The sequence below is a fragment of the Poecilia latipinna genome, unplaced genomic scaffold (assembly GCF_001443285.1).
Source record: "Poecilia latipinna isolate Pla-1442-1.1 unplaced genomic scaffold, P_latipinna-1.0 Scaffold1174, whole genome shotgun sequence".
NCBI classification, from domain to species: Eukaryota; Metazoa; Chordata; class Actinopteri; order Cyprinodontiformes; family Poeciliidae; genus Poecilia; species Poecilia latipinna.
This window is the reverse complement of record NW_015113790.1, coordinates 113,733-126,699: the sequence shown is the minus strand read 5'-3', so window position 1 is coordinate 126,699 and position 12,967 is coordinate 113,733. Positions and strand designations below refer to the sequence as shown.

At 40.7% G+C, this 12,967-nt stretch overlaps 2 protein-coding genes across 3 annotated transcripts in view; one reads left to right on the top strand and one right to left on the bottom strand.

Moving 5' to 3' along the window:
- mturn (maturin, neural progenitor differentiation regulator homolog (Xenopus)) overlaps nucleotides 1–3,891 on the bottom strand; it is a 27,108-nt gene extending 23,217 nt beyond the window's left edge. The window contains exon 1 of the mRNA XM_015053305.1: nucleotides 3,244–3,891. Coding sequence (XP_014908791.1) covers nucleotides 3,244–3,402 — 159 coding nt within the window. The 5' untranslated portion in view covers nucleotides 3,403–3,891. The remainder of the gene's footprint in view (nucleotides 1–3,243) is intronic.
- Nucleotides 3,892–6,281: 2,390 nt separating this feature from the next.
- Nucleotides 6,282–12,967, top strand: part of LOC106960292 (SH3 domain-binding protein 5-like) — a 21,743-nt gene continuing 15,057 nt past the window's right edge. Inside the window, exons 1-3 of one of the 2 annotated variants that reach the window (XM_015053313.1) lie at nucleotides 6,284–6,685; nucleotides 6,893–6,955; nucleotides 12,144–12,272. In XM_015053313.1, coding sequence (XP_014908799.1) covers nucleotides 6,605–6,685; nucleotides 6,893–6,955; nucleotides 12,144–12,272 — 273 coding nt within the window. In that variant the 5' untranslated portion in view covers nucleotides 6,284–6,604. Of the gene's footprint in view, nucleotides 6,686–6,892; nucleotides 6,956–12,143; nucleotides 12,273–12,967 lie in introns of both variants that reach the window. The other variant, XM_015053314.1, reaches the window with a different exon arrangement.

The following is a 12,967-nucleotide window of genomic DNA, read 5'->3' as shown; positions in this document are numbered from 1 at the left end:
TTTTTTTATTCAGACGGCTTCCCGCGCCCCCTCCCCCCCTTCCCCTGCAATGGTATGGGGCCCCCCTAGGAGCCGCGCCCCACAGTTTTGGAACCTCTGGTCTAATCTGAACCGCATGCTTCTACTTAAACAAAAATGTGCTTTAAAAAACTTAGATTTTTGGAATCCGTTATTGAAAAAATAACAAGGTAGCATTTTCACTGGCTTTAGTGGAGGTTTGATGAGCGTCAGTAGATGAAATAGCGCTTTCTGAAAATGATTAAGTGGGCAGGTGCCCAGGGCGGCTTCTCCTCTTGGGCGGCACAAGCTGCCAGACTAGTAAGCACTTTTGCAGTTGGCCTATTTCTTGCTTGAAATGCAGGTTAGTATGTTAGGACTTTTTATAACAGCTGTGCAAATTAATTTAACTTTCTTGAAGTGCAATTGTGTAAAATGCCTTATTTTAAAATAATTAGATGATATTTGGCAGTTGTATATGAATTTGAGTCTAGATCAAAATGCAACTACCACACACAATTACATAAATGTTTGACTAATGGTGCAATCTACTTGAATTGTATGTATTTTTCGTACTGTATGCATTTAATGCCGTGGCATATGGTGTGATTGTGAATATTTCCACATAAAATATTAAGAGAATATTGAGTGCAGCCTGTAGTGTTGTTGCAGCAGGTTTGAGGCTGCGCAGCAGTGAACTCTGAACGTCTGACCATGCATGTAGCCGGAGATGAGTACATGAGAGAACGCGCTGCAAAGACATCTGACATGGATTAGATTACAGAGCAGGAGAAAGCTGCGAGCAGGGAGGGAGAGCATGAGGACGAGAGACCAAAGTGGTTCTGTTGAGAGACAGCAGATCGCAGAAAGAATCCGCTGTTGTCTTGTTTACTCGCTTTGATTAGAATCTGCTTCTTAAAGGAGAGCAGGGCCTCAGGCGCAGGGACTCAGCTAAATTTCATCAGCAGCTATCTAAACGCCCCACCATGGCGTTACTCCGACGTCCAGACGAGGCGTGCAAACACAACAGAGGCACGGTCCGTGTGACATAATGTGTTATTGACTGAACAGACGCCCCGGCTCCTGGGTCATCTCCATCTGCTCCCCCGCCCTATTGGCCTGTGTCACTGAGCGGTTGGGGGAGGAGGAGGAGGAGGGGCAGATCGGGCTTCTGGGACTTTAGGACTCATAACTCCAGCACTGCATCACATGGCCGCAGGACATACAGTCAGCTCTGAGGAAACAGTTTGTGGCTGTGCTGCGTCCACCATTAGGATGTGGTGCATCTTAGCCTGGCTGACCAGGCTGAATTTTGAGGGCCGATTCCACCATTAAGGCCTTTACAAGTGTAAAAATATGAAAATTATTATAATAGAAGGTAGAACAATTTGGTTGCAATTTGTAGGTTAACAAATCTGCAGTTATTATGCCCAACACAAAAACTTTGTTTTTATTATTACTATTATTATTATTATTATTATTATTATTATTATTATTATTATTATTTAGGACTATTAGAAATGTTTCTGCTGCGAACAGGAAGGGTGCAAACATTGATAAAGCATTTGAATGCCAGCATTGATTTGAAGGGTTGTTTGAGATTGGCCAGCTGTTACTATCATTCTTCACATGAAATTAATGCTAATCTGTATGACTCTGAAGGACAAGAAAAATGACCTGAAATCTTCACATTTGTTATAGTTTTAATCAAGATAGATAGATAGATAGATAGATAGATAGATAGATAGATAGATAGATAGATAGATAGATAGATAGATAGATAGATAGATAGATAGACTTCTTAAATGCATAACTTGAACACAAATTAATGATAATATCAAACTGTGAATGAAATCCAAGTATTGTGTTAGGTTAAGACCTGTCTTATTGTCTAGAATCAGCACAGACTTTAACAAAATCATCTTATATCAAATGTATGAGTGCACTGATTGCAGTTTTCTGGAGAAACCCTGATCCGCTGATTTTGATTTTAGCAGATACCGAAGGCAGAGACAGATCACGTCGGTCATGGAGGTAGATATCAGTGGATAGCTTGGTTTCACATGTGTTGGGATGATTGCCGGTCATCCAAAATTAAAAAAATCGGGGTCGACTGATAGGTCGGCCGGTTGACTGATCCCTTTTCCCCAATCGAATGCTAAACTTAATCAAAATTTGCCACATTAGAATAATTTGCAGCATCGTTAGAATGAACATTTTGGAATAACAAACAATTCCAGAATATGATGCTAGCTAATATCAAACGATTCTTGACTACAGTTATGTGCAGCGGCTGAAAATGCAAAAGCAAAAAAGGAAAGACTAAAGTGCAGAGTAAATAAATTAAAGGAAGAATTGATACAGTATGTACGAAAATGAGAGAATTAAAAAACAGACCAATTAAATGCAATGAATTCACAATATATTTTTAGAGAATTTAAAAAAAAACATGATATAAAAAATAAATTCACTCTTTTTATTTACAGTTTGAACAGTTGAGATTTGATCAAACACTCATAATATCAACTAATCAACTACCTGTAGTAACTACAACTCTCTCTGTATGGTCAATGCATGGAAAATACTTCAACACTGATCGTCATCGCCTGTGGTTATACAGAGCCTCACATAGTGTAAATGTTTCGCGTGTAAAAGAATTCCTATTGGGAAACTAGCTAAACAGCACTTAGCTAGTTTTAAAACTAACCCTCTGGTGTATAAAGTAAGCTGCTGCATTTCACTTTCAGCAAAGTTGTAAAAGCGTAGAAGGTTGCTGTAGCATACTTCTTGTGTTCATTTGTAGCAGATACACTAAAGATGTCAAAAATCATTTTTCTCAATAATTGATAATGCTAATATTTAAATACTGAAGTAGCATCACATGCTAATTCTATTATCCAGTGCAAAACACAAGATGGTGACTTCTTCCTTTTAATGCAGCTAAAAAATATGTTAGTGCTTTAGTCACCCCCAAGGCGATGCCGCCCTGAATAGAGAGCCATATTGAAATAATTTATTGCAAAAAATAAAAATAAAACAAGAGGAAGAACAATATTAAACACATCTGAGAGAAGAGGTGTCAAGGCAGACTGAAATGACATCATACTGCTCACCCTCCCCTCTTATCCCGCTTCCATCACCACCACCTCCTTTACCCAGCCCATATACTCCTACAAGCGCGTACACACACACACACGCACACACACACACAGTAGCTAAGTTAAGGCCCTGCAGAAGCCCACTTACAAAGGTGTCGGTGCCGCCGGGACACAGCACATAGAAAGAAACGCCGGGCTCTGCGTAGAAGTCCAGCCGCCGCTCGTCGTTTTCCTCGGCGAAGATCAAGTCGAACGGGTTCCCGGAGCACCACTTCTCCGCCGCCTCCACCAGATGCTTGAACTCCATCCTCTGCTGTCCTGTCTACCGTGTGTCCCTGGCTCCGGAGATCGATTTCCCCCCACCCCCCGTGCCCACCCTTTGGCCGTCGCGGCGATGATGCTCAAGACGCAAAGAACAGCAGCATCAGCAGCAGCAGCCTCCGCTATAGCGCATCTCCTCTGCGCGGCACCGGCGGCGAACAGCAGCGGGGTGGAGACGGTGGCTGCAGCTGCTGCTCTGCACGGTGAGCCGACCGATGGGGTTGATGTTCATCCGCCTCTCAGAGCCCCATTCCTCTCTTCCTCCTCACCGCGTTATGAAATCAGACCGTCGCATATATGCATACGCAGGAGGGACGCTGGGATAAAAAAAAAGAAGAGAGAGAGAGAGAGAGAGAGAGGCGATGACGAACGGCTAAGCGGCCCAGCAGTCCACCGCAATCTGTTGGCTACATTAGACTGAATTAGACACCGTGTGAAACATGGGATCATATATAAAAACATAGAAGATGATGTCACTGGATGTAACCTTCAGGATGAACTCCCCCTTTCTCTTTTCTTTTCTTTCTTTCTTTTAAGAAAAGTCAGCTATGCTAAATTATGATGCATAATTTCATACGTTTCTTCCTCGAAAAACAATTAATTATTTAAAGTAAAACAATAATTCAAGCATGATTTATGATACATTTGAATGCAACCATATGCCTAATTAATTATTCTGATACAGTTCCAGTGAGTTGAAACTAGGGGTGCACCGATTGATCGGCCATTGGTCGATACTTAAGCGACATCGATTTTATCCCCCGATCTTATTTAACTCTGCAAATGTCTGAAAATCAGCCACTATCCTGTCTTGCTCTGCTGTGAAAAAGGGCTGACAGACAGACCTTCCCACCGGGTCACGTTGATAATAACCACCCCACTGTTGGCAAGTAAATTGTCGCTGTATTTGACAACTTTTAAGACAAACTAAATTGGCCAAAACTGGCTTTTTGAAGACATGTACCTCTACTGTTCGGCTAATTGATCCCTCTAAATTGTTCTTAGTTGTTGCTAACTTAGCAAAAAAAAAGGGATTAGCCAAAATTGGCTTTGTAAAATCGGTGACTAGTTATAAAACTTACATTTGTGCACCCCGATAGTTAAAACTTTTACAGTGTATTGAAAGAAGCCATTTCGTACCCCTTGAACTTTTTCACTTCTTTTTATGGTGCAGCTTTTATTAGTTGCATGCAATGGAGCAACAACAATTTCTGCATAGCTGTAAAGGAATCAAATAAAAATTCAATGTTTATGCAACCGCTTTTCATTTTAATAGCCTTGAATCGAATCCAGTGCAACCAACCACATTCAGACATCTCCTATTGGTACTGAATAGAGTCAGAGAGTCATTGAAGTCCAGCTGATCAGCAATGGACAGAGAGTTTAGTTGGAGAACATTAGTGAATAAACAGCATTGTGGAACAACAACAACCTTATCAGCACATTGAAGGCACTCAGTTTAAGTTTGCTGCACTTCGTTGGAGATAATTCACACATTATTCACTATCCCCACATTGAAACATAGTAGTGGAAGCATCACGCTGTGGGGATGTTTTTCTCAACAGGGACATGAACGAGAAGAGAAGGGAGGTGAAACGTAAAAGTTTGAGGCAGAAGTGGAGTTTCACCTTTCAGGAGGATATTGGTGCTAAACATACTTCTAGTTAAAATGCAAGGATTTAGACCAGGGGAGGCCAAACTGTGGCCAGCCCTTGAAATGATTCTGTTCGGCCCAAGACCACAGGTTGAACCATAACTTTACCAACAAAATAGAAAACAATTGATGACCCAAAGTATTTGGAAATGTCTCTTTTAAATAAGGCAACAGTCCAAAGCTGTTTTTATGTTTTGGACCTATATTGAGTTATAGATTTTGTTAATATTTTATTTATTGTCAAGTAGTAAAAAATGGAAAAACAATGTTGCAGTACCTTGTGTTGGTTTAATCCAAAAAAATCCAGAAGATTTTCTATGTGACTGGAGCCCGCCACTAAATATTTATCCACTGGGAGTAAACAGCATTTCTCGGTTTCCTAGAAATAAGACAGATGCAGACAAAAGCACTTTAATGGGATCCAGCATGCTGGGAGCCGCTGGTGGAGAAAATGCTCTGTTTACAGGAATCTAGATCCTTCCAGTCAGGTTTGTCCCACCATGCTCCCCAGAGTCCTGGCCACTAGATGGCGGAGAGGAACCACCGAAAAGTCCGTGTTGTCGCGGAGTTCCAACAAGCTGGACATATTTCAGTTCAAGCATCTTCACAATGCTTTTACCAAAGTAAAAGTCATCTGGGTTTCAGAATTAAAAAAAACTAGTCATACTTGTTAATTTAGAGAACAAACCCTCCATAAGCTAATCCATTTTCAATGATTTTGTGGCTTTTGCTTATGTTTTAAAGAGAGATGAAGCACACATTAGTGAGGTAAGATGAATAATTTCAGATTCCCTCTTGAAATGTAATTTTATTTTTCTATTGTATATTTGGTATTGATTGTATATCAATATGAAATATCTCACACCTAATACATGGTGGCGGCAGCATTATTCTGGGGGATATATTGACAACTATTGTTGCAACATTACAAAATAGAAATAATTGAAATGGTAGGTCAAGTATAATTTTTAAAAGACACTAGTTTCAGTATCTTTTGATGTCACACCAAGCCCTCTAAAATGTATTGTAATATAGTTTTAATCAATTAATCGCTGGCAGTTATTTTAAAGCAGTAACATAAAAAAAGCCGCCATCTTTCACAGCATTTTTCCAAATTTACCTTCTAACTTGAAATGTTTTCATTCGAAAACAAATGAGGCTTCCACTTCAGTTTGACTTTTATTTTGAAGGCCCCAACCCGGAAACACTCCCATTGATCAGCGTAGGTAAATTTCTTCTTCTTTGTAGTTCGTTCGCGAGCCGAAGTTATGGTCCTTCGCAGGCTGCTTGTGGACGTCATCGCGGCCGGACGCGGCGCTATGCGGACCCCGCGGTCACCTCACCTCACGTCCGCCCAGTAGACCCTGCGAGCCCGCTGAGAGCGATGCAGACTGCCGGACGCTCTGCGTGAAGGTTAAACAGGGCGGACCGCCGCCCGCTGCCAGACGCTCTGCAACCCTCATTGTCTGCGCTGGAGACCCTCGCTTCTTCAAAAACACACACAAAAACATTTTTTTGTAAATATTCCCCGAGGATGGAGCGCAATGGGAATATCTGCGAGGACGATCCTCTGTGTGCTGAGGAGGAGGAGGAAGAAGTAGATCCAAGAATCCAGGTGAGAGATGTCTGGAAAAGTTGGGATGAAACATTCTTGTGAATAATTTATTGATGTATTATTTAGAGTACACTGGATTTATGTGTTTTGGGTCATATGCAGGGACGCACAGTTGATAATTTGACTAAACAGAAGTGACTGTGCATCGCCTCCATTCTGATCTAACGGTCTGCCTCTCTTTGTCCCTGCCGTGTTTGCTGTAAACAGGGAGAGCTGGAGAAGTTGAACCAGTCCACGGATGACATCAACCGCTTGGAGAGCGAGCTGGAGGTAAGGAAAAGAAAAGATCATCTGTATCACTACTGGATCTGTCCTGCCGGGGTAAACAGCGCAGCCATCCAGCTTGAGATGTTTTCATTTAAACACAGGAGCCTTTCTGTTTCAGTTACAGTTCAGGTAGTTTTAAATACCTTTCTTCCCTTATTTTGTCACGTTAAAAACCAGAAACACCAGTATATCTATAACCTTCCTGTATAATTAAGGGGAAGGAAAACAACAGCTGGGTTTCAAAACATTTAAAAATGTATTAGCTCTTTTGTGTCAATACTTTGTTGTTTTTTTTCCCCCCCACAGATTCTCAATAAAATTTCAGCCTGGACTTTAACTGGGCCGTGTTTATGCTTTGATTTGAAACCTTCTGTTGAAGCTTGGGCTTTAAGGTTTTAGGATTGTAGCCCAGCTCTCATTTTTTCTCATCATGATTCTGCCACCACCGTGTTCCATAGTGGGAATGATGTTTTCAGGGTCATGTGTAGTGTTGCTTTTAGCTTAATTTATAAATCAAACACAGTTTGACTCAGTTAGTTCACATCTAAAAGGCACTGAATTTAACTTTTTTTCATTTAAAAAATATAAAATGCTTTTTTTCTGTATAGTTTTGCAGTTTTATGCTATTACTATGCAGTGCTGTGTTGGTCTATTAGAGAAAACCCCAGTAAAATAAATAAAAGTTTGTGGTTTTAATATGACAAAAATCGCGTGAAAGCTGTTGCTAGGTGCTGGATGCTTTCCTTAGCAGCAGTGTTTTGGCTTCAAAACGGTTCAAGAGCCTCAGAAAGATGGAAAATTCTGGCCTCTTTCTGTAGGAAAAAAAACATGGAACAACTGCTTAATAGCACCTCTGTGGCAACTTAGAGACCGGTCATTGCTCTTGCCATTGAGCTGCAACTCCCTTCCCCTGATTGTGAAGGCAGAAATGAAACGCTTTTAAAGAGAAAGAAAGCTGTAAACTCTAAAAAGATTGATTGTTAGTAGACGGGATTTTTCTTTATTGCTCTGGCTTGCGTTCAGATACGACCTAAACATTCCAGAGTGAGGCCACAGGTTTTCCTATCCTAAAAGTAGGCCTCTTCTGTTTCTCATCAAGAGAGGGTGGGATTAGCCTCCTTTTTTACTTTCTGTTTCCTGTTCTGTAATACAAAAAGCAAAAGAAAACATTCTCTCTTCATTTGTAATGCTCCAAGAAGCCCATGTTTCTGAATGGCAACGTGCAACTGTGACATTTAGCAACGTCCTGAGGCTAAACGTTCAACGGCCAGGCTGCTTCCCTGCACTGCCAGCACATGATTAAGGAAGATGTAGATTTAAAGGATTTGGGGGGAAAAATCAGGCAGTGAAGTTAAATCCTTGCTCAAACTGTGTGCAACTCTGCTGACACATTTATAAACCTCTCTTTTTGCTCCCACAAGTAGAACGCTGTGTGTGTGTGCGTGTGTGTGTGTGTGTGTGTGTGTGTGTGTGTGTGTGGGTGCTTGTGTATGTGTGCTCCAGGGAGGATAATAAATACTAAAACCCTGGTAGAAATGTGTAGAATAAATTAATCTTTTTTTGGAGCAGAATAGCCTCACTTTGAATAAAAATGAAAACAATCCAACCTCTATTGGATTAGTTTTTTTTGTTGTTGTTGAGCTATTCTGCTGCTGACTTGGCCATATGTTTTGATTAGCGACTCAGTGAAAAACCCCAAAGAGTCTGCGATGTCATCTTACAATCTTACACCTGATACAGACACTTAGCGACACTACGATAAGCTTTTCTTAGTCGTTTCCTGTTTAAGAAGATCAAAACAAATCTGCCTTATTTGAAGTAAATATTCTCTTTTCTCTCTCACTTTGAAGAATGGTTTAGAGCAATGGGTAATGTTATATTTATACCCCAACGAAACTGGTATTTGTGTAAGACTAACTAAAAGAACAGACACTCTGATAAACTAAAAAAGATAAAGGATAACTTGAAGAAAATGTTTCTATTTTATATGATTTATAGAAATTATTATGTTATGTTGGTGTAGTTGGTAACACTAGATGCGTTGCCTTTATAAATGTGCTTTGTCAATCACATTTTTCTGCCAACGTCGGAAAAAAACACAAATTCGCAATTGCGGTGTTTCCATTAAATGTGAAACACAATTAGAATCACCCGTGAATAAGTTTGTTTACATGATAAGTCATTAAAAAACATTTCGCACCACAATCCTCCAACTACTTACTGCCATCAACGTCTTTGTGGTTTTGCGAAATAAATCAGTTTTGATCTTGCCAAGAAAACCAGCAAATGCTAGCATCAAAACTTTATTGAAAACCAAGAGATTTTTCACAATTGCCATGTTTACCTAATTTATTTTCAAATCTAATTTATTTTCAAAATGTCAAATTGCGCAATTATATGGTCAGTGGAAACGCAGCTATTGTTGCCTTGCAGCAAAAAGTCTGGGGTTTGAACCCTAGGAGTATGCATGTTCTCATGCAAGCATGGGTTCTTTCTGGGTACTTTAACTTCGCCTCACAGTCCAAAACCTGACTGCTAGGTAGGGGTGCACTGAAAAATCGGCTTTAATTTCGAGAGATCGGCAATGGATCAATACTTAAATGTAAAACCGACCTTATCTAACTGTACAAAGGTCTGAAAATCATCCACCTCTGCCAAGAGTGACGGCTAACTTATGGACCCACCAACCAGGTCATGTTTGCTGATGCGCAGTTAACAACAGTCACTGCACTGTTGTTAATTTAGCAGATTTGTCGCTATATTTAACGACATTTCAGATAATAAAAAATCGGTATCAGTGAAAATTGGAATCGGCAGGCCAGGCTTTTTAAAAATTGGTATCAGCCTAAAAATTGGAATCGGTGCCCCCGTACTGCTAGGTCTCCCCTAACCCTGCAGGGATGCATGCGGGTACAGACTATGGATACATGGATTGTTGTTATATGTTCCAGTAATTATGCCACCAGTGATTTTGTTTTTCAAAATGAGATTTTCTCACTGATTAAATGTAATCATATTAAAGGTTGGATTTCCCTAAATTTCTCAGTGTGAAATTTGTTATTTATAAAATATGAACTCGTTTCAATGCTTTTTTTTTTAAGATCTTCACTGGTAAAATTTGAGGTTGCTGTATATGCAGCTGTACACAGGATTTACCTCCTGGATTCAAAAGCTGCATCATTATCTCAGTACAGGAATGGCTCGTCAGGAAGTGCTATGATGTCACAGGAAGTGCGCTTCCTGCGACGCCCTCCCCGTTTTCCTTCGCTAACCTCTCATTTGCTGCTCAGTCAGCTTGATGAACAGGATGCAGGTGTTGCCTTTTTATGCCGGGCTTCTCCAAATTACAGCCTCCACAGACCACCAGAGGCGGCATTTCACACACACATCCACACAAACACTGATATGCAAACAGGTACCAAATTACCTTTTGATTGCGTGAAAATGCAAATCTTCGAATACACAGCATTCGTTCAGGTTTCCGCTCACGCATTATCCTCACTGAAGCTCTCAGGACACCAGAGGATTAAGTGTTTCAGTTTTTAAAATGCTTCACACACATTGCTGACAGGTCATGAATGAAGGCAGTTCAATCCAGAAACCTGACTCTCTCTTCTCTCTGTGGTCATGGTTTTTATTCGTCACAATGAAAAATAGCATGGGTGTTTCTGCAGAAGAGACTGTCTAGAAAGTAGGAAAATGTTGACACAACCCTAGACTGCCAGAGAGCAGTGGTTGCTGATGGAGTTTTAGCTGTGGTTTGGAGTGTGCAACCCAAAAAAGAAGGTCAAGAATGCAGATTCCAGATGCCTGCACTGTTCTTATGTCTCCTCTCCGCAAAATTACACACAAGGCCTCATTTTTACACTATGAAGTTTTAAATTGTGGCGCTTATTGTAGTCTCTAGCGAAGGTTTTCCACATGCCAGGGCTGAGTGATTTGGGGTCACCATGTCCCCATAACAGCCGCCAGATGATTCCAACATGTCAACTGGTTGTTAGGGAGCCATGCCAGGAAACAGTCAATTCTGTCCCATTGTAGCAACACACACTGTTTGCTGAGCTTGGTTGTTTGTGGTTCTTATTTATGTTTTAGTTATTGTTTATATGTTTTTGAGAGGACAAACTTTCATTACAATGCCATTATCAATATACGACTTGAAAATGGTCTTAAGAACAAAAATATTTTCATTTATAGCAATCATTTATGGGACAATTTATCATCCAGTAAAAATTTTATTTATTGTGACAGGCCTAACTATGAATTATAAGGGATAATACGGGATTACAGAACCCGAGTCACACTCTGGAATCTTATATTACCTCATATTACCACTTAGCAAAGAGTTGACACATCACAGTCGATGTTCATCCGATCTCAAAAATTGCAAAATCTGATGAAGATAATTACTGGCTATTGATGTTGCACAATACCTTTGCTTGTAATCATGGCATTGAATCTTATTGGGCAACACTTCAAGTGTTAGTGACACAAAGTTCAGCCTTGGGGAAATTCTCTAGCGAAGATCCCCTGCAGAGGAAAGGTGGAAGTTGTAAGCTACTCCCTTTTGATTCAGCAAACCCAGCAACATGATCTGTAACCTCACAATGGCCTACTACATTTATTGTGCAGCTATAATCAGAAAGTAGGGCTTAAGTAGAAAACCTGATCAGTTGTGACCCCCAGATGTAATCAAATTAGTCACTTCGGTGTGACTCACTTCTCTTGGATGATGATTTTCAGCATCCATTCACTGTTTAGACTCTTCTATATTTCATGTTTTATGCCACTTGTAACTGTGTTATTTTGGGGTTTTAAATAAAGCATTTTCAACATTACTTGGCAGCATCAGTAAAAACACACTTAGTGCTGGCAGTTTAAATGCACACGACAAACAGCCCAGGAAAGATTCATGATAATTAACTATCTTTGAGATAAAGGACCAGGAATAGCATAATGGAAACATTGGAGCATTTTCTGAGTTGGAGTTGTGTGTTTCTTAATAGAGCAGAGAAATCTTGATTTATAAAAAGGCACAACGGAAGCCAACTTCCATCACAACCTAAAAGGTGACCCTCGCCTGGTTTATGCTTATGATCAAAAAGTACCTGACCACTCAACAAACAATGTTTACCTTGCAGCATTTGATAAGCTTATATATGCTGCTTTCTTCATGTCATCACATGTGCAGGACTTCCGCCAGAGGTTTCGAGCGGTGCTGGTGGAAGCAACAGTGAAGCTGGACGAAGTGTTGAAGAAAATCGGACGGGCTGTGGACGACTCCAAACCTTACTGGGAGGCCCGCAAAGTGGCAAGACGGGTACACGTCCACACGCATGCACACACACACACACACACACACACACACACACACACACACACACATAGAGCACAGTCAAGCTGGATTGACTCTGAAGCTGACAGACACTGTGACGGCGAGTTTACTGAGGATTACTGACAAGTTTAAAGCGCTCTACTTATATCTGCTTAAAGGGAGCCATCACATGAGGGCTATTTTTGCTTCCCTGAGCTAACTTCACATAGGAACACATTTACAAACTACTGATAGACTTGCAACAAATTTCATATTCTTGCTCTTTTTTTCTTACAGTTTTTTTAGTGCTTCCTGCACTGCTGCAGGTGGGTAGAACAACTTCCGGTGCGGTTTAAAACCCAAACTTTGCTTTTCTCGTCTGCAGAATACTTTACCAGCTAATCTTTAAAGCTAATGTTGATGCTTCAATCTGATTGGATACAGCCAGAATTGTGGAATCCATCGTCTTGGCCAAGGAATTGGGATCTTATGAGTCAGACTTCAGACGACTGACATTTGTGTGTCATAGCTGTGCTGAAATAGACTTGAGCGTTTTGGTGTGTGTGTGTGCGTGCGTGGGTGGATGGGTGCGTGTGTGTGTGTGTCCTTGCTTGTGTCTGTTTGAGAGCTAATGAGCTAATGCTTATGTGAGCAGCATTAGTTCTGATGTTAGCACGTGAGGGATAAACAGGGAGGGTTTG